The sequence below is a fragment of the Corvus hawaiiensis genome, chromosome 8 (assembly GCF_020740725.1).
Source record: "Corvus hawaiiensis isolate bCorHaw1 chromosome 8, bCorHaw1.pri.cur, whole genome shotgun sequence".
Taxonomy (NCBI): Eukaryota; Metazoa; Chordata; class Aves; order Passeriformes; family Corvidae; genus Corvus; species Corvus hawaiiensis.
In genome coordinates, this window is record NC_063220.1 from 8,210,377 (window position 1) to 8,237,371 (window position 26,995).

Sequence of the window (26,995 nt, forward strand, 5' to 3'; positions counted from 1 at the left end):
CTGTTGTGATCAGCACCTGTTTTAACTGATTCATCTGAAAATTTTGCTTAGTGCTGCTTGAAGAAGTTAATCAATCAGTTCTTATTCACACAGCCTGACACGTTGGCTGGCTTGCCTAGTTTCTTTTAATTATTTTTATTGTTGCTTAGCTATTCTTAATTGCAGAACTATTTCTCAATCAAATCAAGGCAAAACTCTGACCAGAAAAATTGAAGATGCCTAGAGAGTGTTAATACCAGAAGGGATTTTGAAGCTGAGCTGCGTGGAAAAGGGATTTTTTTTTTTGGTCATTGATTTGTGTCAGTGGTAAATCTGTGTATTAAACAAATACCACAGTGGTAACGTCAACACAAATAAAAGGAAACTTAAGTTTTGCTCTAGGCTGAGGGAGTGTTTACACTTAAAAAACCCAAACCAACCACCCTCCTAGTATGTACTATTAATAGTTGTTTACATTCTACAGAAACTGAAGAATCAGGGATCTCATGAAGTAACTGTCTAGATGCAGTATTTAATGTATTTTTAATACCAGGAATTACAGAGTCTCCGTGTTGATGGCTAAAAATGCAGCAGAAGATCCTCAGAGATGGCCAGGGCCATCTTGACTTTACATTATGCTCTAGTTAATTTAAAATTAATTTAAATCCCACACTTGTGTTTAAAGTTCAGCTGCTGGAAGAATGACTTTTCTTAGTAGCCCATGACACGTAAGACCTTAAAAAAAACCCACCTTAATTTATGGCATTTGGTCATGAAGTAGAAGGATAAGATCAAGAAATTCTTGCTGAAGAAATACTGCTGTAGATCATTGCTGCAAATACAATATGGTAAATATCAGTCAAGCAGTCAAAATAGTGGTCTTAAATTCTTTGTAGGTGCTTCTTTTGACTCATTCACCATTCCAGTAGTTTATGATACCACTGGAATGATTTTTCCCGCTATTGTAAGACCTTGTTTCCTACTTCCTCTTTCAAAATTGTAGCTTGCTAGACTGTGAGTGGCCTCCACTTCCACTGCAAGATCAAGACTCTTGATTTAATGCTATCTTTGAATAACTCTCAAAGGATTTGATAGGCACAGCTTCACAACGTGGTATATCAGGGAAGTATCCTAAACAGCTTGTCCTGAGTGGAGGGGCACTGGTAAAGAACAAACCCAGCTGTACCTGTTGTCACATCAAGAGCATGTTTCGCCTTTTCAGTGTACTGTCAGCTCTGGAAGTTTGCCGTGTTTCTCTGACTGATGCTTTTCCTGATGGTGCCGGATTACAGCCCTTGTTTGAGGAGATTCCACTAAACTGGCAGTAAAATACAAGCAAACTGTGCAGCTATGAAATACCCAAGGGGATTAAAACTTCTCTATCAAATACTAGTTGGCATATGCTATATGTAATATCCTGCCATTAATAAATGGAAACAAATTCCAAGTGTTTTGTCTGCACCATCAATGCATTTTCAGATGTGTCCTTGCCTCAGTTTTGCCTGTACAGAATGTGATCCCTGTGTGAGAAGTGAGCTGCTCACAGAGTGATAATTTTGCTTAACTGACAGTTTCTTGGTTTTTAACAGGGCTCTTGATCACTTGTGTGTGTGTGCAGCTGATTTAACCAGAAGATAGTGCTGACCACAAGAGGAAGGGTTCAACAGTGCAGTAGGATTTATTTAATTAGAAAACAAAGGTTAGCCAACACAGCATATTTGAAGCTGCTTTTATGAGGAATGTTGGCAGTGGATTAACTGATCTGATGTCATTTCTGGCATCCTGTAGCAGTGCCATACTTTCCACTATATAGAAAGGTAACCTCCTATTCTTAGTTGTGATGGACATTGACAAACAGTTTCTACTGGCGTCTGATAGGGGCTTAAATTAGTCTTTATAGTACAAAGAAGGAATCTCTTTTAGAGCTTCACTGATGCTAGAACAGGGCAGTGTGACTGCAGGAGTTATCCTTTTGGAGTTACGCCATGCTCTGAGAATGGCTATGATGTTGGAGAATTTGGGAGTTGGATGCAGCAAGAGAAATACTCAATTCTTACGATCACATGTGCTGATGCTACATCTACAGCAGAAGATGTAGTGTTAGGAGACAAGGGGTAATGTTAAACTAAGATGTTCAGGGAGCCCTGCAGTGATCTAGAGAAGACTTTCTTCTGGTGTAATTCTTTGTTCAGCATTTGAGTAAAGTTACAATGTATGTTTCTGTAATTATGTGACATTTCAGAAGAGAGTATAATGATACATAACAAGAGGAGTGGTGCTTTCTTTGATGTCATGCTTGTAACACGTCACTCTTTACAAAGGTACAGGAAATAAACTGAGGACTGAAAGAACACCGAGGTTTCAACTTTGATCTCTTTGCTTCCCAACATATTTCTGTCTCACTTACTATGAAGTCTACATTGTAAAGAGGATGTTACAAGGGATTTCTTCACTCAGCTGGAAGAAAAATGTCAAAGTTCAAGAAAGGAAAAGTAAAAAGAGTATGATTAAAGGAACTACATTTATCTTGAAAGTCTTTGCTCTTTTTAAATAAAAGACACCTAAACATTGCTGAGGAGTAGGAAAAAAGCTTCCTACTGAAGATCTGAAGGACTGCCAGCTTCTGCCAGGATCCTTTTGGCTAATTGTTCCCTAGAGTGGCTGAGGCACCTCTTTGACTTCAAGCATAGAGGTCAGCCCCACAGAAGTCATGGGATTATTTGTAAGCTTTAGGATAGGCAAGCACTTGGATTGTGTTGTTGAGTCAGTTGTTCAATCATACAGAGTCTTGGGGATGCAGCAGTTTTGTATTTATATTTCATATAGCTTTCACTATATCTTGTTTATGAAATTGCATCAGTTGTCAGAAATTGCTCGTTTTTTTTCTACGTGTAAGTTAAAAGGATTGGGTTTGCTGTAAGAATCCATAGTGCAGTGTTCTTGACATTGTAGATCAATAGATTAGCCTTGTACTGCCAGGAAATAAAATGCTGAGCCACCTCATCTTCTAATAATGCAATAGACAGATCCATTAATGCATACACTGTTATTTTATGTCTGAAAATAGATGTGAACAGAGATATTTTTTTCCATGACTATTCTGAAATAAACACTGGAATGGATAAAGTAAGGTAAATATCCTTTGGTTGAATCAGGCCGTTTGTCATAACCTGATAACTCTTCTATTCACAGCAACCACAGTAACAGTGATTTTGCTTATTTGGGGGAGAATAACTAAAAGTGGAATTTTCAGATCGGAGAAGATGTACAGAATTAACTCTTTGCCTTTTTTAGTAACGTGATTTTCCATGAAAAATAAGCACTTTTAGTGTTAAATAAGGGATGCTATCTATTGAAAAAGCATTGAAAAATATGGTAATGAAGTTGGAAGGTAATGAAGATCAAGGAGAAGCACTCAGCTATGCTTTACATGACCTCTTTTTTTAATGCTGACCAGTTAGTCCCTAGTGTTATTCTCTGTGGTACTTCTATAGTTTCCATTATCACAGAATCTGAAAACTTCAGTCTTTAATGTACCTATTGTTACAAATCCCTTGTGAGGGGGAAAGTGATAGGGGGAAATACAATGGAAGAGATTAAGGGAATGGCTCAGGGATGAACAGCAAGTCTGTGGGAGTGCAGAGACAGCATATTTCCCAAATCCCACGTTAAGGCTTCCAGAGGTAGTAGACAGTACTTCACTAGCTGACATTATTAGGGCTTTTTTTCCCTAACGTCATTCAAATATTTCATTTGGTGATTGATTTTTCTATGTACTCTTTTTCTTTGTACTTTTTCAGCCCAGCTAATAATTCCACGTGGAGGTAGATGGCTGGTGTTGCTCTCCTTTGTCCAAGAAAATGATCATTAGATGTAATCTCAAGCATATTGTTTAGATTTTTTTGTTTGTTTAATCTTTCTGCTCACTGCTTCACTGAAGGATAAACTTGGTGGTTGTTGGGGATTCGGGAAGTGAGTCAGATTCAGTTTCTGAGCATACAGCAAAGGGAAAAGCATTCCCAAGAGTTTGTTATGCTGCCTGTCCAGTGTTACAATGCACTGCAAAGCTGGGCTTTTGTTACCAAAGGCTCATGTGCCATGGAAGTTATCATACATAGTTGATAACAGGAAGCTGAGCACAATGCTTTAATTCAGCTGAAAGATTTTGCAAATGTCATCAGTTGGGAAAGGAAATTGTCACAGTGTGGTCTTAGTTAAGTCTGAGATAGAAATGCAGTTGTGTTTTCTCTTGCGTTTTTTCTCGGTTACAAATGGTAACAGGAGAATAAAGGGCAAAGTGATGTTTCATGTGTGTTTTGGAATGAATACCAAGAAAGCAATACATAAAATAACATTTGCTTTCTTATTTCCAACTTAGTTTAACAGAATGGCTTGTGCATGCAGATCTTGCTGTTGATGTATAAAACAGGTCTGATTTTCAGTGTGCCACCTCCAGAGATCCCCAGGTGGTTTTTCAAAGAAGTTTGACTCTGTATGATGATACAAACGTAGCTACACCCTATTCAGACTTGAACTTGATACTGTCCTTTCACACAGATATTCACAGACTTCATGGACTGGACAGACTTTGTAGCAGTGCTTCAATTTGCATGTGTGTGCTGCAGAAAGAGGCGTTTGATGGAGTTTGGCTAATGATTACTTAAAGGTCAGTTATAATAGCAGAGGAAAAAAAAATGTCACATGGCATGAGATAAGAGGCCTGTATGGGACACTCATGCTTAATTGTGTTGCTCAGCTGAGTTATAACACAAATCCTTTTACCTCTGATACCACTTTAACCTAAGTTAGCTCTTTTCAGTTAGTCACTCTTTTTGGTTTTTGCCAGCACAGAGAAGCCTTGTGGCTTTGTGGTCTTTCTGTTCCTCCTGCTATAGGCAGTAGTACAGCTTGCCTTGGAGAACCTTGTGTGGCTTTAAAACCAGTAAACTAACTTGGTAAGAGACCTGTGGACTGTAGAATTCCTACCTCTGCGAGTTCTTCATAGCCTTTATCTCAATAAAAGATACCAAAGTCCCATAGCTGTTTTTTAACTGTATCTTATGCTTTTCTAGACAGTAAAATGTTGAAGTAATATTAAATATTAGTATCTAGTAATATGAAATATGAATATCTAGGAAGTAATAATAAATATTAGTAACTAGGTTCTTCAATCTGTTGTGAATAAAATTTGCATCTAGATGTACTAACACAGGTCTCTTTGAAGTGCAGCAGTACCACTGCTGTACCAGTGCTTTAGATGGCCATCAGCAGTACCTATATGAGCTCTACTAAATGTTTTTTCATGAGTGGGTATGGTCTCAGTGAGGAAGCAGCAACTACTAAGTGAATGGACAGAAAACAACGAAGCATATTTGCTTGTGAGGAACCCCTATTCTACACTGGTCCTCACCACCTGAGGCAAGAGACTACAGCCAAAGCCACTCTGCAATATTTAGCTAAGTAGATGTCATTGACATCGGTGTGATTTGTAGTGGATTTTCTTAGATGAACAGAACAGAGACAGGTATGTGTGGCCACTGCAGCTGTCTGCCAGCAGGACTGCTGAGTCAGCTCTTGTGTGTTTTCTTCTCAGCCAGGATAACGATGAGATTAGATGGGCCTCATGCTCCAGTTAGAGTGCTGAGAAAATACCTTCTTCCTGTTGCTCCTGGCTGTGGTGCCTTAGTTCTTCTGAAATGTACCGTGCTGGAAGTTACCAGAAAACACCGTGGTGTTTGTAGCTGGGCTCTTTTGGGGTTTTCAGTCCCCAGAAAATGTATAGCATTGAGAAGTGGGGCATGGTAGTATGTGATGAGCTAGTGGTATTCTCATAGCAGTGGACGTGTCCACTTGCAGGAGTATCATGGAATCATAGCGTGGTTTGGGTTGGAAGGAACCTTTAAAGGCCCTCTAGTCAAACCCTTCTGCAATGAACAGGGGCATCTTCCACAAGATCAGGTTGCTCAGAGCCCCGTCCGACCTGGCCTTGAGTGTTTCCAGGGATGGGGCATCCACCACCTCTCTGGACAACCTGTGTTTCACCACCTTCACTGGGTGCACTTGATCCCACTGTCCATGTCATTGGTGAAAACCCTGAACATTACATAATAACACATTTTAGTAGTAGTGGTAATTCTCTTTCTGGCTTTGAGCTAGGGGAGTATTTAAATGTCTCACTGACCTGAGCATAATCCCCACAAAATTTCCTCTTGTGCAGCAAGGGAATAGATTTTGTTTCAATTTGAAAATACTTTCTGTAAACTATTGGAATATAATAGCTGAGAGACTTTTTAAGGACTAAAACGTGATTACTTCAAAAGCCACAAAATAGCTTTGCACTACCGGTTTTTAAAGCTCAGCAAATTTTATGTAGTACCTGAATTATTAATGGAGATAAATTGGAAGAGGAAGATCTGTCGTCTTATCAGTCTTAAACAAGCAGTAGTTGGTTGACTTTGCAGAGAAAGGCAGCTCCTGCTGAAGCCATGAGTGAGCAGGTCCTGAGTGAGGAGCCCTATGGGGTGAAGGCCTTGTGTCAGTATGCCCAGAAGATGACTGCCTGTTTTGGACATTTAGGTAAAGAAATTAAGATGTACATGTGGATTTTTTTGGACTTCATTATAGGGATGAAGTGTTTCCTCAAGTTTACAGTAAATAACTGAGTGTTTGTACATCAGCCTGCAGTTTTGAGTAAGTAAGTAGTGGGTGTCAAAAGTGAAAAAGCTGCATGTGTGGAGTAATTTTACCACAAGTAAAGTTTTGCTTCTTTTTTTGTGTGTGTGAACTTGAATGTTGGATTTTTTTTTTCTTCTATCATTTGCTGGTTTAGTTGTTTTATTGCTTAGATAACTATGTTTCATGGTAAAAGAAGATAGAGTGCTTGCTCCTTTTTCATTTAGATTAAGGCCCTTTTTCTTCTCTCCTTACTCTCAATATCTTTGAGAATTCTTATATGGAGAAGGTAATCCTGATAATCCTGTTGCCTCGGACAGATGTGTGAAACATTATTTGGGGCTGTCTACCTGTGCAATAGATGTATTATCTTCTGAAGTGGTATGGTGAGGGAAAAGAAAAATTTCATTTTGTTTTACCTTGTTTCCTGTATTTTTGTTTTGATTATTTTTTGCAGCTAGGTTTTGCTGAACTAGTGTGACTGACTTCAGTTTCTTGGGTTTCTGATTGGGCTTTTTGTTGCTTTCCATGTAAGACTAAAGTCACACTGAAATGCATTTGCAAGAAGTTTAACTCTGATGGCAGAAACAATTAAGACAGCATTAGTGCACTACACATTTCTGCTGAAGGGCAAGTCTAATCCTCAGTGTTTCTCTGAAACACAGAGGGATATTTCCTCTTCTATGTATTTAGCCCTTGATGTCTGGTTTTTACTATTATTCACTGCTTGCTATTCTGTTTTGTAATTTATTTGTGGATTGCAGTCCAATTTTTTTGTTACTTGTGTTCTCGGAGCATTAGTAGAGAAGCTTCTATTCCTGGCTGCATATGAAACATGCATGTATTTTTATCATCCAGGCAGCCAGTTGGTGTGGTGAATTCAGAGGGGATTGAATAGGAAATGGTCTTGAGATGGCTGGAAATACTTATAAATAAAATATTTATTAAGTTGGAAATGAGATAAAATATTTAAAGTAGTTATTCTGCATAATTCCTGTCTCCTATCCAGCCAGCCCCCTGTGAAAACTGTCAGCCTGGAAGGTGCCCATACCTCACACTGTGCTCTGTGAAGGCTCGAGATCCCAGCACTGACTACTTGGATTAGACACGGCTTTGAATTGGCAGTGATTTAAACAGGTTTTGCTACTTGGCAGATCCTGAGAATGTTTCCTCAACGCTAGTTCTGAGCTAAGTGCCCTGGATTCCTGAGACTTTCTTTCATGAAACATAAGGACAGAGTTGTGCCCCTGTGATTTGTGCCTTTTTCTTTTCTCTTCAGCAAGAACATCAGAAATCAATCTTTTCCACTTAATTGAGAGCTTGACTTAAGTGGTAGGAGATTGCCATTGTCTTTTTGATTCAGACTGAGGCTAAATCCCGGTGTTTAGTAACAATGTGTTGTTCAAGGCTGTCTCAGGCCTTGTCCTTTGCCTTGGACACAAGGATGTGCTCCAAACAGTCCTTAATCTGAGTCGGGAAGCCACTGTGATGCTTCCTGGACTTGTTTTGCTTGTTTCTACTGCTCGTCCCCTTATCTTATATATTGACAGGATCGAGGCTTTTGAAGACAAACAGTGTACTTAAAAAAAAAAAACTATCCAAAAATCATATTGGTTTGTGTTATTAAGCAGCAGCTGGCATGTGGTCTTTGAAGGTGCAGTTCTCAGACAGTGACAGCAATAGCCAGGGCTGGAAAGGGGCAGCATTAAAAAAGTCTGTCTCAGGGGAAGGAAGATCTTATTTTTAATTAAGCTGGATGCTTCTGCTGTGACATGGTAGGGTCATTAAATCCTGGTTCATCGTCCCCCACCGGTCCCATGTGTTTTGGTGCTGGAAGGACACTGGATTGTGCTGTACTGTTTGATGTAACATCAGACTCTTCTACAGCGGGCACAGGCTGAGTGCTTCTGTAGTAGATATACAGGTCATACTGGTTTCGTTCTTACTGCAAGTGCTGGTGTAATGATTGTCTTGGTGAACAGAGCTGGAGGTTGGAATCAGCACGGACACAGCAGAAAATGGGGAGTCAGCCATAAACCAGTGTTCAAACTCCAGTGAAGGACAGACTTTTCTTCTGGGTGTTAGGCAGCCAAGCTTTACCAAATGTTGCCACAGTTGGAACAGTTTCTGCAGGGCTCATTTTCTGCTCTCTGAGGATTAACTTCTGCAGCAGAGTTAATGCCTGGGCAATGTGTGCATTTGCCTCACCTTCCTCAAAGGGCGAAGTCCACCTTGACTGTGCCCCTGGGGCTGGATGGTTGGCACTGCTGTTGTCAGATGTCAACATCCTTCACCAATTATCCAGTAACAAGTGCCATTCTTAGCGTGAGAGATACTTGTGTTGACTCATCCAGTGTCTCCTGTGAGTCATCCCTCTGCTTCAAGCACTGAATGGGGATCCACCCTCAGTGGTAGAAGCTTTTGAAATTTCAGAGCTGTCTCTTCCACTGAGGGGCTGTGCTGTGCAGGTCAGTAGGTTGAGAAATCTGGGAGAGATTGAAAAATTGCTGCAAAGCTTCAAATCCTAGGAGTAATGATTAAAACATGGCATTTGCTGAGATCCCTGATCTGATACAAGATACTCTAAGGCAGAACTGGAGTTGCTATATTTATTGAGCCAGCTCTTCTCAAATATACATTAGCATCACCCCATTAAAATTAGTACAGATTTATTCTAGCTTGTCCTACTGTGTCCTCTATTGATTAGAAAATCCAGGAATGTGGCTGTTTAAGCGGAACTTTGACTGCACACTTGTTTTCAAGATGATACAAAAGTCATACTACTTGAAAAATATGAAGTAATTGACCTCATAGAAGATGCGTAAAAATAGATGATCAAAGTCTGGATTTATGCAATGGTATTTTCTCTTTGAAACAGTAAATAAAGCAGTCTTCTCTTCAAAGCCTATCCCCATCTGGAGTTAGTACTTGAGCTCTGAGTTTTGAGGGAAGCATTAAGCGACAGTTTCTCACTGTGCTCAGTAAATCTATAGAGTTTTTTTCACCTTTTTCACCTTCTAATTTAGAAAAAAGCCTTCCTGGAAGCAGTGCAATGATTACACCAGGTCATTTTGCAGCTGTAGCTAACTTCTGTTATGGGGAGTTGAAAGCCTGGGCCAGACACTGGTTGCACAGTTGTCTCTGTGAGTTTCACTGAGTGGAGAGTCTGAAGTTGCCTCTGAGCATGTCCAGGTCTGGGGTCTACCTGTAACTTGCTCTTACAGATGATGAATCTTGTTAGTTTGGGTTTTTTTTATATCTTTCACTTTGGAATTTCCTGTGACTTTCCAGTGCCCTGTTGATGATTAACTCTGCCTTTACCCAGGGAGAAATATTCATTAGATGATTAGATTAGCAAGTCACTGGAATTGGATTAATGTAAATACTTCTTGTAAGTGAAGCAGGAGGGGTTGGCACAGTATCTGCAAAGCCTCTGCTGTCAGCTACACAGGAAGGTGGAGAGGAAGAGCAGAAGTGAACCAATCTTTAATGGTTAGGGGAAAGCTTAAGTGCTTTTGTTTGCAATAGGCAGTGAAAACTGCAGAAAGGATTTTTCCAAAGAAATCTGCTTATGAAGTAGTGCTGGCCAGTGCTTGTACATTCCTGAAAAAGGAGGACCAATGTGCTCTACCTTTGCTACAGCCTTTTCACCGTAGCACGTGGACAGACCTGGCATGGAAGAGGGCCATGCTAGATTAAATGCACAGATGTGCCTTTGTAGCTTATGATGATGATGATGATGATGACTTTTCTATAATATTTTTGACACAGCACTGTTTTTTGATGTTAAACTAATCCTCTTACGTAATTCAGTTACATTCTTTCTCTTGTCCTGAATATTAATCTGATTTTCAGATACTCTTTATGGTTTTGTTTCTGATTTTTGCATTCCCAGGGATGAGTTTCCACTGATTACAATAGTTTTAGATGGCAATCACCTGATCAAGCATACTGTTCTAATCTCTTGAAGATAATCACTAAAAATATATCTTCCTTAATCTCCTTTGCTGGATAAGAGAAAAAGAGAAGGATTGGAAAGGGCAGTGTGCCGTGAGTAGTAGACTGACTGCGTGCCCTACAGGTTGCTCTCCTTAGCTTCTTCTGAATAGAAATGCCATCTTTCCCCATCTTAAACAGCTTTGGGAAGCTGTGTGGCTCAGGTGAAGAACTGGTGCTGGAAAAAGTGAAATTTCGAAATTCAGTCAGAAGGATGTCAGTAATTGAGGATGGAGATATTGCAGATGTTTTGTATCTCATTCCCAAGCAAAGCTTGCTGAAGCAACTGCCCTACTTGAATCCAGATGACTACTACTTGTGTGAGCAGTTATTTGACACTCCTGAGCATCTGGGTAAGTGAGGACTGCCATCAGATCTTGATTTTTGATTGGTGAATAGGCTAAACTGCTTTACAGATACCTTGTTTTGTGTAGCGGCAAGATGCTGTATGACAGAAAGTGTGTTCAAGTGTGGAGAAATACTTTATCACTGACAGAGAGGAGGGAAAGAAGAATAAAAAGCCAAGTTAGAATCTGAAAGTAGTTGGTGGATATAGGTCCAGCTCTCTCTATATGTCCATTCTGGGACAAAGGGGACCTTAATCTTCAGAAGTAATCAAGCTGGAAAAGTACCTTTTGAAAGCACAGCGTCCTGTAAGTAGTGTGTTCAGAGCTTTCCAATGGGTTACATGAAACTGTGTCCCCTTCTGTTTGTTTTCATCCTATTGCCAAGGAGTATTATTTGAAGCTGCCTCATTCTTGGATTGGAAGAAGTGATTAAAAATCTTTCTATGTTCACGTCCTTGTCATTTGTGAATTTATTAGGCTTCTGTTGTATCTTTTATCCAGGTGCCTCCTTTTTCTGGATAAGAAGTCATAACTTATTTAGATTCTCTTTGTGCAGGAGCCAGTCCATGCCTTTGATTATCCTTTCCATTTATTTTGCTAATTCTACCATAACTCTTGAAAAATTGGGAAATAAAACTGCGTTCAATATGTAGCATAATGTGGTTATATGCACGGAGTCATAGCCATGCTCTTTGTACCTCCCAGTAGTTTCTAAAACTTGGTTTGTGTTTTAATTAATATTGAACCTTAGTTTATTCCTTAATAGAGCTATCAGTGGTGGGAGAACTTATATCTGGAATTCACCAGCTTGTTACACTGATTTATTACAGTCCATTAAAATTTTTTTTAAAAAAAGTTTTCTGGAAACTCCTGTCTGTGAACGAGAAATTGGCAATGAATGTTAATCTCTTTCAGACAAATTTTAAAGATTTTATCTTCTAGGACTTGCTTTATGGACCTCAGTTTTGATAACCTGAAGTGCTTATGTGTTGGAATTTTGTCTGTACTAAGCAGATGAAGAAAGCTGATATATGCTTGTCACTCTGTCCAGCTCCTCAAAATGTTAGTACTGAGTGATTGTATTTGGTAGGCAAGTATTTTTCAAAGATCTGCTTTGGTATATAACACTTCTTCTTCTGTGCAAATAGCTTTTTGCTAGTCAGCTCTCTTACCTAATGAACGTCACCTTGTAAGAGAACTGTCCCAAACCCACATGCTGTTGCAGATAGTTACTGCCTCTGAGTAATCACTTATTTTAAAAGTAACATTTTAATGAAAGCGATGCTAAAACATAGGGCAAATGTGTAATATAGCTGTGAAATGGAAAAAGCAAATATCATTCTGCCTTGCCATCCCCTGCAGTGTTTCACATTGGTATTCTGGAGAAAAAAATCTACATACAATTAGGCATTTTTATAAATCACAATTTAGAATTGAAAATTATTTGGGTGAACAGTGACCAGCTATATGATCAATCCGTGCAGGACTGCAATGGAATTCTTGCCATCATAGCAGGCTGGGAGCTGCCTTCTAATTTGTATGGGGCTTAAATCAATCTGGAAATCTGCAATTTTGCACCTCTTCAGTCATGTGTAAGCAATCACAAAGATAGTGAGACAGGTTCTGTTTAGCATTATGCTGCAATAGATAATGCAAATAACCACTATGGATTTTTTTCCCTTCATCCTACAGTATGGGTGCTACTATTCAATAGGATGGGAATTGTGGTCCTGCTTTCCAGTGCCATGTATAATACAAACTGAAAGGTTGCAAGGTGTCTGGTGCCTCAGCTTTACTTAAATTGCAACAATTGGGCTCAGAATCACACCCACTTAGAATAAAAGGAGTGGAATGCCTTTTGAAAACAGCCTGGGAGTAAATCTGTATGTGACTTTAAGATGCAAAACACGTAAGTCTGTCTCTTAGGCCATGTGCTGCTTGGGGATTATGGTCCCTCAAGTACTACAAGATTTAGCAGCTTATAAACCCTGCTGAAGGACAGTTTGCTGTTTCTATTTGGCTTTGCAAACAAAGATTAGAAATGACACTGTTCAAAGCATTTGGAGACTCAGTAATTATTTTCCTTGCTAATCATAAGTGGAATCATAAACATTAGGAAAGGCCCGTATTTACGTCAAGAATTATCAACAGGTACAGAGCTATTTAATATTCAGGAGGTGATCCTTTGGAGTATCATCCATTTAACCCATGACTTGCTTTTACTTAGCACTTGCATCCTGAAATTCCATCCCTTTAATAATGGGAACGTGGGAGGTTAAACTTGTCTCACAAAGTTAAATGGTGGCATCATACTGACAGTTAAAAGCACCCTAAAAGCTGAAGAAAACTTTTAAAAAAAAGGAGTTCAAAAGTGGCCTTGAATCTCTGAAAGGACCTTCATTCTGCATTTCTCTCGAGTTCATTTGGCCAAAGAATGATGAGCCACCTTTCCTTCTGTGTCTAGGGGAGGAGGTAAGGGTCCTTCCTTGGGAGAGAATGCCAGTCACATGGTTTGCTGCAACAAAATCTGTCTTAGCCTAAGTGGCCTGGTTCAGCACAGGGCTTTGATTCTCTCAGGCCAGCCCTGATATAAAGGGTTCTGTGGAAAAATGTCTGATATTCAGGACTAGCAAAACTCGAAAGTTGCTGGCGAAAGAGCACTGGAATTTTGAAGAGAAAACAGTCTTGGAACTGTGTGATGTTGCTTCTTGTATAAGATACTGTCACCTGTGACTTGTACCAATGACACCTTATGCAACCTAGCAAAGTGGTCACTCTTTGGCTGTGACAGTGGCATACCTGAGGGAAAGGAGATAATGCTCTACATTACTTAAGTGACCTCTTGTATGAGGTTAGTAACTCTTTATGTAACCATATTTATTTAAAGCATCACTTGTGAGAGTGGCTGCTTCTGTTGCATCAGCTGGATGTAAAGGAAGGCAGAAGCAATCTAAGAGGATGAGAAAGGCATGGGGGGAAATGCTGAGAGCATAAAAACAGTCTAGTGATGAGACAGAAAGTAAATCAGACTGGTGGAGGAAAATTTATGAAGCACCAAGATCTTATTTACTCTTAACTGGGTAAAAGAACTGGCTGGGTAGCTGAGACTAACCAGCAGTGGTGAATGGACTTGAGTCCAGCTGGAGCCCGGTCACCAGTGGTGCTGCCAAGGGCTCAGTACTGGGCCCAATCCTGTTTAATAACTTTACCAATGATCTGGATGAGAGGATTGAGTGCACCCTCAATCAGTTTACTGACAACACCCAGTTGGGTGGGAGTGTTGATCTGCTGGAGGGCAGGAAGGCTCTGCAGAGGGATCTGGACAGGCTGGATCGACGGGCTGAGGCCATTTGTATGGGGCTCAACAGAATGCATGGAAATGGTTCCAAGCTGTGCTAGGGAAGTTTTAGACTGGACATTAGGAAGAATTTCTTCACTGACAGTGTGGTCAAACACTGGAACAGGCTTCCTAGGGAGGTGGTTGATCCCCAAAGCCTGTCAGTGTTTGAGACATGGACAGTGCCCTTAATAACTTGGTCAGCCCTGAATTGGTCAGGCAGCTGAATTAGATAATTAATTGTAGGTTCCTTCCAACTGAAAGAGTCTTTTCAATTTTATTCTGTGAGAAGTGGAGTTCTGAGGAAAAAAAGGTCTGATTTTTTTGTGTGTATGTTTGCAGAGAGGAGTCCAAGAGATCAACATGGTGATGTGAGGGAAGACACAGAGGTAGAGTCTTCTCGAGAGGAATGGGCTTTGCAGATTTGAAATGAAAGATCCAGTTGTAAAATACTAGCTGCAGCATAAAACAGTTGAACTTTTGCCCACTGTTTTACATCTAAGTTCCCACACATCAGCTTCCTTGCATTAGTAAGGTTTTCTTGCTGTGCTGTGGCAAGAAAGGTAGAGCTTCCAGTTAGGGAAACAACCTCTTTGTATCCCATTGCCATTTTCCATTCTTACTACCCAGGAGTGCCCAAGATCACCCTGAAGGCTGCAGTTTCTTTAACACCAATCCCTGCTGTTACTTGGACAGAAAGAAGGAAAAATGGAAAAAAAAATAATGCCTATTTTAATCTTGGGTCTTACCTGCTAATGGTGTTTGTAGTAGTTCCTCACAGAATGGATGCTTGATGTGGCTTACAGCCATAGGATTTTAATGGTGCTGTGTAAACTTATCAAGTGTCCAAAGCTAAGCAATCTCAAATGTGACAAGTGGTGATAGGAGAGAGAAAAATCCAGGTTCTCTTTGGATTGTAGTAGGTGGTACTCCTTAGATGCTGAGAGGTGCTGATCAGACTGCTCCTGTCCTTCAGATAAGGTAAATCTTCCTTCTGATAGCTTTTCAAATTGATTCCTTCAAGTGAGCAATCTCTGCTGGCCTCAGTCCCTATATATATTTTTTAAAGATTTAATAGGGAGCATACTTCTAAAATTTGTGAAAATCCAAGTTTAGAAGCATTATTTCATTCTTCTGCAGGACAATGTCTTAAATCAGAATAGTCCTGGTAAGTCAGCTATATGATTTGAAATTATGCAGTTGAATTTCAGAGTCTAGAAGTGTGAAGTCTGGACTTGCACAGATAAGAAGTGGGAACTAATACACACTGATCCTGAAAAGCACATGGAGAATAATGATACTTACTATAACGTAAATATAGATTGTATAATACTGCTGCCATTCTTTTTCTGGGATATGTTAGCAGGAGATACATACAGCATCTGGATAATTTTTCTCTGTTCCTGTTACTGAGGAGAACTCTGCTGGATATTGTCTCTAGCTTTGGACATTGTATTTTTGAAAAATACTGATAAATCGTGAGGGAAATTAGTAGAACGCAGTGGGAATGGTATTAGGAAAAAAGCTTTATGAGAAAAGATTAATGGAATTAGGTTTGCTCAATCTAGAAGAGTGGTGATAATTGAGGGATTTAGACAATCTTCAGCTGAGTAAGGGATTCTCAAATGGAGATGTTTTTTGTATTGTCCTGAGAAGCAGAGAGAAGTATCCTTGTGGAAGATACTGAGTAGTGGTTTTGTGTTGAGTAAGAAATATAGCTGAAACTTCATCTGTGTTAGCTTGTAATAATCTTTGGTTCTCAAAGTATGAACAGTTAGCTTGATTTTTTGGTTTTTAATGAAATGTAAAATGAAGATTGGGTAGGATCAGTTAGGATCAGTTCAGCCCATTTTCAATATCTCTACTGTAATTTAGTCACTGCCACATTTTTACTTAAAATATTAGAACAATTAACAGCTTCATAGCCCTTGGCTCCTGTTTCAGAATTCTGGCAAGTGGTTGTCAATGTTCAGATCAATCTAAGCTAATTGGCTTAGTAGTAAATCAGTGGTTTAGCATTAATCTGCATTAAGGTAGCATCGTTTAGAGCAACTGAATTCACCTCTGTAGGGTTCCCTGCTCCTTCTCCTAAATTCTTTGTTATCTGTAATCCAATAAACAAGAATGAAATTGCAGTTCCTACTGTTAATAGGCGCTAGCAAGAAAGGTGAGCTAAATCAGCTGTAAATTCAAAGAAATAATGAAAATGTTGTCATTTCCTCTGTGGTGTGTAAATTGGCAATAGCAGCAGTGTGAAGATTGTAAGGGAAATTAAGGCAAAGATCTCCCCTGCTCTGTAACTCCATAATGCCAGTGGGTGCTCTGGCTGGAACGGGCACATTTTGGCTACTTCCCCTGTGTTGTTTATAGGGAGTCCTGCTTTTGTTCTGTATCTGATGGAGACTTCCTCTCTTGTGTCCGTCATCTGCAGTTGCATAACCTTGGTATTTTAATCAAACAACCCAGAGAGAAGTGCCCTCCCCTTCCTGGGCAGGGTTGCAGCAGGACAGCAGGGGTGGCTCCCCTCCAGATCTGCAAGGGGCAGGAGAGAGGGGTGCCCTCCTCCTGTGGTCTGGGGTGCTCAGAGCCGACACGGCCTCTTGCAGGCAGGACAGATTCAAGTCAATCTGAAATGGAAGCTGCCTCCAAGCTGAAGAAGTTCTAGGCTTTCTGACAGTGGATAAAACACTGGCGGCATTGGGGTGGGAAAAAGAGAGGTGGAAATCGTTTCTTCTCATCTGAAAGCTGTTCCTTGGTCTTGCTCTGCTTATCCAAAAGGTGAAATTGTGGCAAAATTTCTGAGCAGAGAGAAAGGTGTAGGAAATGGCTGTTCTCACTCACTGCAGCTTTGACTTTGCAGCATGGAGGGAGTGGAATAGGAGTGGGAGAGAGGCTTGGTATCTGGCTTCCCTTGCTTAATGCGCTCCCATACGTCCCTCATGCATGGGTTGAGGAAAAGATGAATGCTAATGGCTGTTGGCTCCTTCTTCTCCTTTATGCCTGAGAGGTGGGGTTGTCTCTTTGTATACAGAGATCTTAGAAGTGGCTCTTAGTTTGAGATGCTTGGTAGATCTCTGTGGTCAAATAGTTAATGGGAGGAGCAAGGAGGAAAGGGAATCAGGAATGTTCTTCACCCAGGTCATGCAGACACAGGGCAGCTGAGAGGAAAAGAAAACAATATTAAACGGATAATTGTGATTACAGTTTTTGCGTTACCCTGCTCTAAATTTTTTGGGTTATTTTCCTTTAAAGAGTGAGTCTTTATGGTGGGATGCAGAAACATGTAGGACCAGGGGATGCTCATCGCTGATTTGTTACCATGTGAATTAGATGGTGCAGCTGTCTGTGGAGTTTTCAATGTAAAACATGGAAACATTAAACTGTAAAATGCAAAAACCACAAACCATACTAGCTTATCCGTATACATCGGTACTTGGAAGATGCCATATTGTTTATTTTTTAAGTTGGCAAACTCGTCTTTAAAATATGTGACTCTTTCCTATGAAGCAGCAGCAAAACAGCTTTTACAGTTGTCTCAGAAATTCCAGTTGGTGCAGAAGTTGGAATCAGTTATGCATACTCTCAATTTGTTGTATGTCTGCTTAATACTTTTATGATGATCCTACTATTGAAATGGCAACAAATAATTTAAGAGAAAAGTTCAAATATGTAAAGTTTTTCCATGCTGAAACAAGTCACCTCCCTAGCTAGCAGATAGAATCACAGCCACAAGTAGAAAAATTCCAGAAGCTGGAGTAAGGTGATAAAAATTTATTTGGTGTAAAATTTTGTTGGAAGATATTAATATTACACTACGTAGCCAAATTGTATTTACTTAGATAGCATCTTTTTAGTTTTCTCTGAGGTCCTTCATTGTTCATTTGATAGGACACTGGACTGGCAAATCCTTGTTGGGAGAGATACATCTGCAGGGCAGATTCAGGTGCCTCTTTTGAGAGTCCTATTTATGGTTTAGTATGGAATCAGAAGAGGAAGAATTTGTCATTTGGCACAGTGACAATTGATGTAAGGGTGGTATGTCTCCAATGCCCACCTCGTGGGTTGCCTCATCCCAAGGCACCATGGACTTGTGGCCTGCTTTGCTGGATGTCATATAGTTGAGGCAAACACTAAAGGTTAGTGCTTAGTGGAGAGACTGTCACATCTCTCAGCACTGCAAAACAAAGAACTTGTTGCTTTACTCTGCAAATTAACTGATTGGCAGGAAGCTGCTTCGATCTGGTGTTGCATGGACCTCTCAGGGAGAAGTTCTTAAGACTAGAGAGTCTTTACAGCATTCCTGCTGATTTCACTGAGCCAAAAAATCCCAAGACAGGCTGTGGGGTTTGTTCTGCATGGTTAATCCAATTCTGAAGTGGATTTTCAATATCAAATCTCCTTAACCTTAGACATGCACAGTAAAGGATGACACTTTCATGTGTGCTTTCCTGTTGGGGATTCCTGCCTTCGTGCAATTTTCAGCAGTAACTGTGGTGACTGTCAGTGAAGGTTATAATATTTTTATCAGCAAAAGTATTGGTTGTGATAATGATTTAGCTCAATAAATTCAGTTTATAGCAGGTGAATAGTGATGATTTTATATGGTAGTTTTAAAAAAATTACAAAGTTTAAACCACTGTCTGTACTCATCTTACTGTACCACGTCTCAATTTAATTCCAGCTATGTCTGCGTACTGTAAAAGTTCACACAGGTGTGAAGAAAGCATGATCTTCTTTCTGAGCATTAGCAATAGCATAAGCTGTTTGGAAGCCAGTTGTTACATCAATAACATAAATGTATGTTCAGAGATAAATGTTTATACATACCTGCAGTCAGAAGATTTACCCATTTGCATATTTTTGGAGTATATTATATTATATATACTGGCAAAGCAGTATAATGTAACCATTTTTTCTCATCTGTTTCTAAAGATAATGTGAAGGTTTCAGGTGCTTTTTTACATAACTGTTTGTGTTAAGCTTCTTATTATTTAGAACAGACAAGTATGCTAGTTTCTTATTTTGTTTTGCAACAGATTAGACTAGTTTCACTATTTATATTTTGCAGACTATTACTGTTCTACATAATAGCAGCCTATTAAGAAAATCCTGCTTTCAAGAATCTCAGAAAATCAGATTTTGTTTTAAGAGATCCATACCTTTTAATAGATCACAACCTCACAAATGTTTTATTCCTGAGGAGTCTGATTTGAAAGAACACAAAAATTATTCTATTTCTAAAAAAAGCACTAAACCCCCAAATCCTGGCAAATCAGAACGATTACACTATGCATTTTACTGAATCAAGTGATTGATGTATTTGCTGAATTTTAATTTTGTTTACTCTGAAAGAAAGATGATGTGATTTTAAACACCAATATTACCTACTGATGATGTTGAAAATGGCATAACACAGGTACAAGGAAAAGCCCAGCACAGCAGAAAGGTAGTGGTTAGAATCCAGGCCATCAGGCATTATTTGCTTGAAGATCAATCTTATCAGTAGGGACAATGTGATCCCAAGGTGTAGGATGGCAGGACCATAGTATGTGCTGAGAAAGAACCATATTCCTCTAGACTGTTTAAAACTTGTGATAGGGCAATGTAGAGGGTCTGTGGTGGGGAGGTCAATCTGTGGGGCCTTCACAGCTCCCTAACTTCCTGCTGGTTCCACACAGGGCAGTGTGGTGATGGATGAGGGTGAGGAGGGCTTGGCAGCCTCAGGCCATTGCACAAGCTGCAGGATGAAGTTGTTACAGAGCAAAAACTGTGTGGAGGGTTGGAAAGGCTCGAGGATGACTTACAGAAGAACTTCTCCTGCAGGCTTGGAAGACTCGGGGTACACCTGGTGTGGGGAACAGTTCTGTCAGGTACTGCCTAAATTCTGCTCACTGAGTTCTGGTGAATCTGGAGAACTCCACCAGCACCATCAGCTTTCCCAGTCAGTTGCCTGCCTGGTTCTTTGCTGCAATCCTGCAGGAGCACTGCTGCTCGAGCTGATTCCAAAAGATGGAAAATGGGCCAGCTGTCTGAGTGGCTGAAGGAGAGACATCAGGTCGCTGGAGGAGGGTGTGGTCAGGAGAAACAGAAGCCAGGAAATACTTAATATGTAGCTTTTGAGAATGCTGAAACTGGGATCTGTAGGCTTGCCCATTAAGGTACTGGGACCACTGCTGGGTCACAGGGCTTTTGCAAGAAATCCCATATTGACATTATTGGTTTTTGTCTGAGCAGGCACGGTTAAGTCAGGGTAACAATTAGAGCAGGTCACAAGAGAGTGGCATTTCCTTCCTGGAGAAGGGAGCATTTTGCAAAATGCTGTAATTGAGACTTCATAGAAGTGATGGTTCTCAGTTGACCTAGGCTGGACAGTGGTTAAGCTGTGGAAGCCTGGGGCAGCCTTTCTTGTCAAAACTGTTTGTTCCAGGCTTTTTGCTGGAAGCAAGGACATTAAACAGATAATATTTTCCTGGATATTATTTAATGGAGCAACTTCTCCCCTTTCCTGTTCTGTTTTCTACCTGCCTTTCCCCCTCATTTCTTTCTGAACAGGAGATATCAGTCAGTTTTGAAGAAATTATACAAAAACTGTGTGCTGATACTTCTAAGCCATGATCTCATCTGTGAAGAATGAATGCAAGATAAAAATATGAACACCAGCTTTTAAAATGAGAATAACAAACCTTAAATCGTAGCTAAACTGCTTAGTATCTTACTCATACTTTTTCAATACTATCAAGGTACAATGAAAAGCAAAACAAATTGGTTTAACTCTTTCCCCTTGTGGAGTGATCTCCATATGGCTCTCATGCCTCTCGCTGAATGCACAAGATATTTTTCACCAGCAACATGAGCATGTTGTTTAGCTGTAGTGTACTCTTTGTGACTCTTCCACCCACACTGTGCTCAAGGGAGACTCTATTTAGCTTGTACAGCGCAAAAGGTATTTAAAGAAAAAGTTATTTTGCTTTCCTTTGAAATAGGCACTTCTAAATAACAATAAGTGCCAGGGGATTGTTTCTAGAATGCTGTCTATTCCTTTTTCATCTCTAGTTTAGGATATCTGAGTAGATTCTGAGTTGTACAGCAGGGTAAAAATTTTAGCCTTGACTTAAGACAATGAGATTAAAACCAAAAACCATCCTGGTGTAAAGAGATTTTATTCACAATACTAAGGTCTCCTCTTCATATGTCTTTACTCTGGAGTAGATTATATTTGACTCCTAAATCTCCAGCATAATTTACTGCAGCCTGTATTTTTAAATTTCATTTTATGTGCATGCTGCTGTAGTCTACCACTGCAGCTCTCCTGGCTGAACGATGTGAGATACAGCAGTGCTAATCTCTAGCACATGTGAAAAATGGAGGAGTGTACTCAGAGAACAGAAAGTCCACATACCAACAAGCAGCTTCTGTGTCAGCAGCTGCTGGAACAGAAAAATGAATGATCATCATTGCAAGCCTGTTGAGAGTGTCTGAGGATCACAGGAAGGGGTTAACAGCATCCCTGGGTATGTGTCCATAGGCACACTCTGCACATCCAATCAAATATTTATGAATGAAGGTCAGATGTGCCCCTTTCAGGAGGCTGTCCCCTAACTGTTTACAAAATACAGCTTGAAAAAGAACACGGCCAGGTTGAGTTACAACCTGACATCTCTGATGTGTCAGAAATGTGACGTAACAGCTTATGCCTCCGTGTTGGTGGGGTTCAGCCCAGCTCCCCACTTGAGCCTCAAATGCTATTAATAGTAACACACTGAGTCATAGAAGCAAGAATGTCAGACTGCCTGTGCTGTGCTGCTCTTACACGTTGGACTGCTAACAATAGAAATCCAGCCTAGATTTGTCAGAATAGAATAACTATTTTTTTCCATGCATGTGCCTGTATCTCTGGTGCTCTCTCTCTCTCACTCTCTTAGTGATTTATTTATTGAAGAATGTCACTGAATAAGAGATGCCTTACGGATGAGGCAGACTGACTTGTTTAATTTGCTCCTGTTATTCTGGGTGGCATTTGTACAAAACATCTAGAATTTATTTACTGCAAATATTTTTAACACTGTGTGCGTGGTCTGATTTTTTTGCAGCAGGTATCAGCCATCTGCTGCTCTGTCTGGCTGATGCCTACAGCTTGTTTCTTTACATTAATATCTCTCTCCCTACGTAGAGTAGCATGGAGAAGGAATTCCCTTGTGGAGGTGTGAGCACTGTAAGTATAGAGTGCAGTATTAATGTAATTTCACTTCCATCATGTAACATAAAGCACATTTTGCACTGAGCTGTGGTCAAGTTGAAGCTTTTGCTCAATGAGTCTGTCCATAATTTAGCCCAAAATATCTTTATATTTGACCCAGTTCTCTGCTACTGAGATCACCTCTGTCTTTGACAAGTCAGTTCATTTCCATTTGCCATTTTCTCTGCCTTTAAACCACAAATACTAAAATTTACTCTCTAGGCAAAGGCATGAATGACATAGGTTTAGTTTGGGGAAGTCACTGGTGGCTAGCTAAAATGAGGAATTAAATAATAGTAGTAGTGATAGAGGTTCTCCAAAATCTTGATGCTGACAGTATGTATGTGTCATTTTGTATTTATTTGTGGCTTTTAAGGGGTATTCAGGATTTTGATTAGTCATATTTCCAATCTTTTCTTCATAACTGGGAATAAAAGTATGCTTGTAAAAGAAAAGCTTTGTTTCTCCTGACTCTGACCTGCATCTTTTAATAGAAGGCAGAACCTTGCTGTATGATGATGAGACTTGACAATATTCTAAAGGGTTGGTTTGTTTGTTTTTCAGCATTAGTTTATTGACCAGTCTTTTCTCAGTAGAGTTTAGTGCCTGGAAAACCATAAATTGGAAGGTCAGTTTGATGCCCAGATTCAACACTGGTGCTTTGTCTTGTTGGGGATGTGTTGGGGGGTGAAATTTCCGTATCAGTGCTGCTGTTTCAATACACTTCCATCTTCTGTCTTCTCAGTTCCATGAGTACCTGTGGCTATCATCTGCAAAGGAACAGCTTAGGAAGAGTTATAATTTACAATTATTTAGTTTTGCAGAATACAGCACTTAACTTTGACTCACAGCAAAAATTTGTCTGTGGCACTGCCTGGCTATGCTTCAGAACCCAGGTGCTCACTGAGCAGTGGCAGTTCTCCTTTTTATTATTTTTATTGTTGTTTGAAGTAGAGAATAGATAGGCATTCCCATCTTCCACAGACTGTATGTTACCCTCATCTGTTCTATGGTCAGTAGGCATTGAGAGACCATTTATTAGCATGTTTTGTGGTCTAGTAATTGCTTTAAAGCTAAATCCGGGAGTGGATAAACTGCTCACCACAGAAAAGCCACTGTGCTGCAGCCTGCCTCAGCACTTGCCTGTGCTCATCTTTGTTTCCCCTCTTGATCCTGGCTCAGTTTGAGTAAATAAAATAATAGGAAACTCATAAATACCACTTTATCTTTGTGTGTGCGTTGGAACAGCTCTCCTGCTCTCCCTCACATCTCCCTTGCAGCCTCTTGCCAGTCATTCGGGAGCAAATTACAGCGGCAGCTCGGCTGTGCGAGGGCAGAGGAATGCAAGGTGGTGTCAGGGGCTGGAGATGAGGGACGCTGGAATCCAGCATTTGTTCCCCAGTGGCAGCTGTAGCTGGTTCTTTCAACACAAGGGGCAGAATGCACGGGCAGGGGATGAGCTGCCATTAGCCATCGGAAAAGACCACAGTGGAAGATAAGAGGCACAAGAAGGAAGGAGACAGTGATGAGCAATCGGACCTGATCAGACCTTGTGGGAAATCTGACCAGGGGAGATTATTATCTGGAATAAGCTGCCTTTTTTCTTTTTCTTTTTCTTTTTTTTTTAAAATCCACCTCAGCCAAACACTGCTGGAAAAGAGATTGTGTTTAAATTACTTAAGCTAATTCTTGCTGCTTCCACTACGAAGAAAAATTGTTTGCCATGGTGAAAGAAGAAGGTAATTATGTTTATTGATAGACTGGAGCTGAAAGCTAATGTGCCCGCCACAGTCACCTGAGGTTTAAACCTTCACATTTAAGATGTGCATGCTGTGATTGGCAGTTGTTGTTTTCCTTTCTATAAAAATGGTGTGTGAAACCCTGCAGTGGATTGCATTGGTTATCCCTGTACCTGCTTTAATAAGGGTAGAATCTGGAACACACCTAATTTAGTGTGTCTGCACAGCAGGCTCCCTTCTGTGTGTACATGTTTGTTTGGGGTTTTTTTTCTGTGATTTAACCCAAGTTGACAGTTCTTTACCTGTATTTGCTACAGTTCAAGTAGTTTTGACCACTGAGGCAGCTAGTTTAACATTTTAAAGATAAACATTGATATACTCAATTGTGGACTTCAGAGGGCATATTTTAAATTTTAATGGATAAATGGATTATATGAGATTTTGCAAAATGCTTGAATTTTGCAGCAGTAAATTAGGTATCAGTTTCAGTTGCCTGTAAGTAACATTTTAAGACTCCTACAGAAGAATTCGCTAGTTTAAAGAGTTTAGAAATGGTTGTGGGGTCTTTCCTTGCAGTAATACTGGTCTGTGTCATTTATTGTATTATTAAGATGTGAGATACATTCTGAGTTGTATTTGAGCATACTGGATGTGGTTTGGGGGCATAACATTATCACAGATAGATTCAGACTCAGTCTCTTTTTCTGTGAACAGGGGCGTCTGTGTTCTTTACTTTTGAGGACTCTAAAAATAATGTGGAGTAAATTCAAAACAGGGAAGAAACAGAAATAAGAAGTAGTAATGCTGAGTAAGAGTGAGCAGTTTTGCAGCTTTGAACACCCATGCTAAGACTTTTTTTTAATGTTGTAAATAAAAAGTGAGTGCAATTAGCTTCACAGATGTTTAGATTGAGGAGAGCAGGACAAATGCCTCGTATATGACAAATGCCTGCCACAGTGTGTTGTTCATATCAGGAGGATTGTGGTCATAACCATTGTCCAGTCTATTGATAATTTTTGTTGATGAAAGGCAGTGACCCAGCATAAATTTTATTGGCTACTTATTAGGTTTGGGATCCCTTATTTCAGATTTACAGGATTATTTTTATAGTGTCAGTCATGAACTGATGACCCAGTATCAGTAAGCCACACCAGGAATGGTTTAAATAGGAATTTCACCCCAAATCCTGGAAAGTGCAGGTTTCAGAATCATTTGAATGAACTATGTCAGTCATCTTTTCAGAAAAATAAGTGTATTATCATTCAGTTTATCATAACTGGTGCTTGTTTTCTAAGATGCATTTTAAAACAGGACTGCTGGTTTTCTTGAAGTGTACATAAATCATGGGTAGCATGATTGGTCCTTTTATATGTTTCTGTCTCCTCCCCCAGCTGATATTCAATTGGTTGTATTCCCTGTGTTACGTGGGGCTGTACCTGAGGAATACTCAGTGAATTCAATTTTAGCATCTTACACCATGAGAGCTGTCATTTACCTGTAACAAAATTAAAACAAGCCCATCGTTTTTGTAAAAAATGGGAGACAAAAAAATTCATAGAATGGCAGGAAAAGTTGACAATGAATGGTTGAAAATCTGCAAAAGACTTGTGTTTAAATTGCTTCCTTTCCCCCTCCCCACCAAGTTTAATGCATTATTTACAATGGCTGTTTATATTGACGTTGGATATAAATACTTTTTTTTCCTGTTCACAGAGATAATGGACTAAAATAGCTAAATGCTCTCTCTAGTTTTGGAGTGCAATTACTGATATTTTGTATCTCATGCCTGCAGTGGGAGAAAGGATGGTATCTGTTAAATATTTTGATTTTATACATTATTACTTTCATAATTTCCCCAACAATTTTTTTAACTCTTTTGTTTCTGCCTCAGTTTTCTTTTTCCTGTTTCTTGGTGGGCTTTTTTTGTTGCTTCGTTTCTTTCTTTGGGTTTTTGTTTTGTCTTGGTTCGTTTTTCTTTTTTTTTTCCTCCTCTGCTTTAGTCAGAAGGTCAGGAGTTATTGCTATAAAAGTCACTCTCTACGGTGATACTCTTGCAAAATGCAGTCAGTACAATACAGCTGGTACCCTCCCTTCCAGCCACTGCCTGAACTATGGTTTGAACAGGCTGAAAATGCAGTTCAGTCCAGTGTGATTTCATAGACATGTTAAGTAGGCACTGGAAGGGCTGGTTTCAGCTAGAAAAATGCAACTCCACTGAATTGCAAAACGGTTGGTAACAGTTTTTAGGAAATTAGCATGCTTCATTATGCTCATATTGTGTCTGCCTGGTTAGTTCATACACAAAAAAAATCCTGAGGCCAGGGTGTTTTCTGCTGACACCAAACGGCGCTTCCTAAATTATGTCTGATACCACATTTTCATGTCTCTGTGTACTTAGCTATTTCCAATTATGAGCCCTTATTATCTAGTTACTCAGCTAAATTATTATCACTGTGCTGCATCCAAGGGCGACTTTCTCTCTTCGTATCCTTTAACAGAAAGAAAGTTTACATGTGCATATGTGTGTCTTGTCATTAATTCTCTCTGGCAATTTAAAGCCTATGTTGGATAATCTGCATTCTTGCTGCTTCTATGTTGAGGTCAGTGTGTGGGTTGTGAGCCTGCAAGCCAGGTTTCTGTGTGATACAAGTGTTGCAGCTTCATTTTTGCCCCCATTAGTTCACATGAG

The 26,995-nt window shown here is 39.9% G+C and overlaps 1 protein-coding gene across 19 annotated transcripts in view; it reads left to right on the forward strand.

Moving 5' to 3' along the window:
• ABLIM1 (actin binding LIM protein 1) overlaps nt 1-26,995 on the forward strand; it is a 193,620-nt gene that overhangs the window by 51,788 nt on the left and 114,837 nt on the right. For 4 of the 19 annotated variants that reach the window (XM_048310598.1, XM_048310601.1, XM_048310599.1 and 1 more), the window contains exon 1: nt 10,702-11,000. The exons of 2 other annotated variants lie outside the window; for them this stretch is intronic. In XM_048310598.1, the coding sequence (XP_048166555.1) occupies nt 10,763-11,000 (238 nt within the window). In that variant the 5' untranslated portion in view covers nt 10,702-10,762. Of the gene's footprint in view, nt 1-10,697; nt 11,001-23,921; nt 24,307-26,995 lie in introns of those variants that run through there. 13 more of the 19 variants (XM_048310607.1, XM_048310611.1, XM_048310612.1 and 10 more) reach the window with 7 other exon arrangements.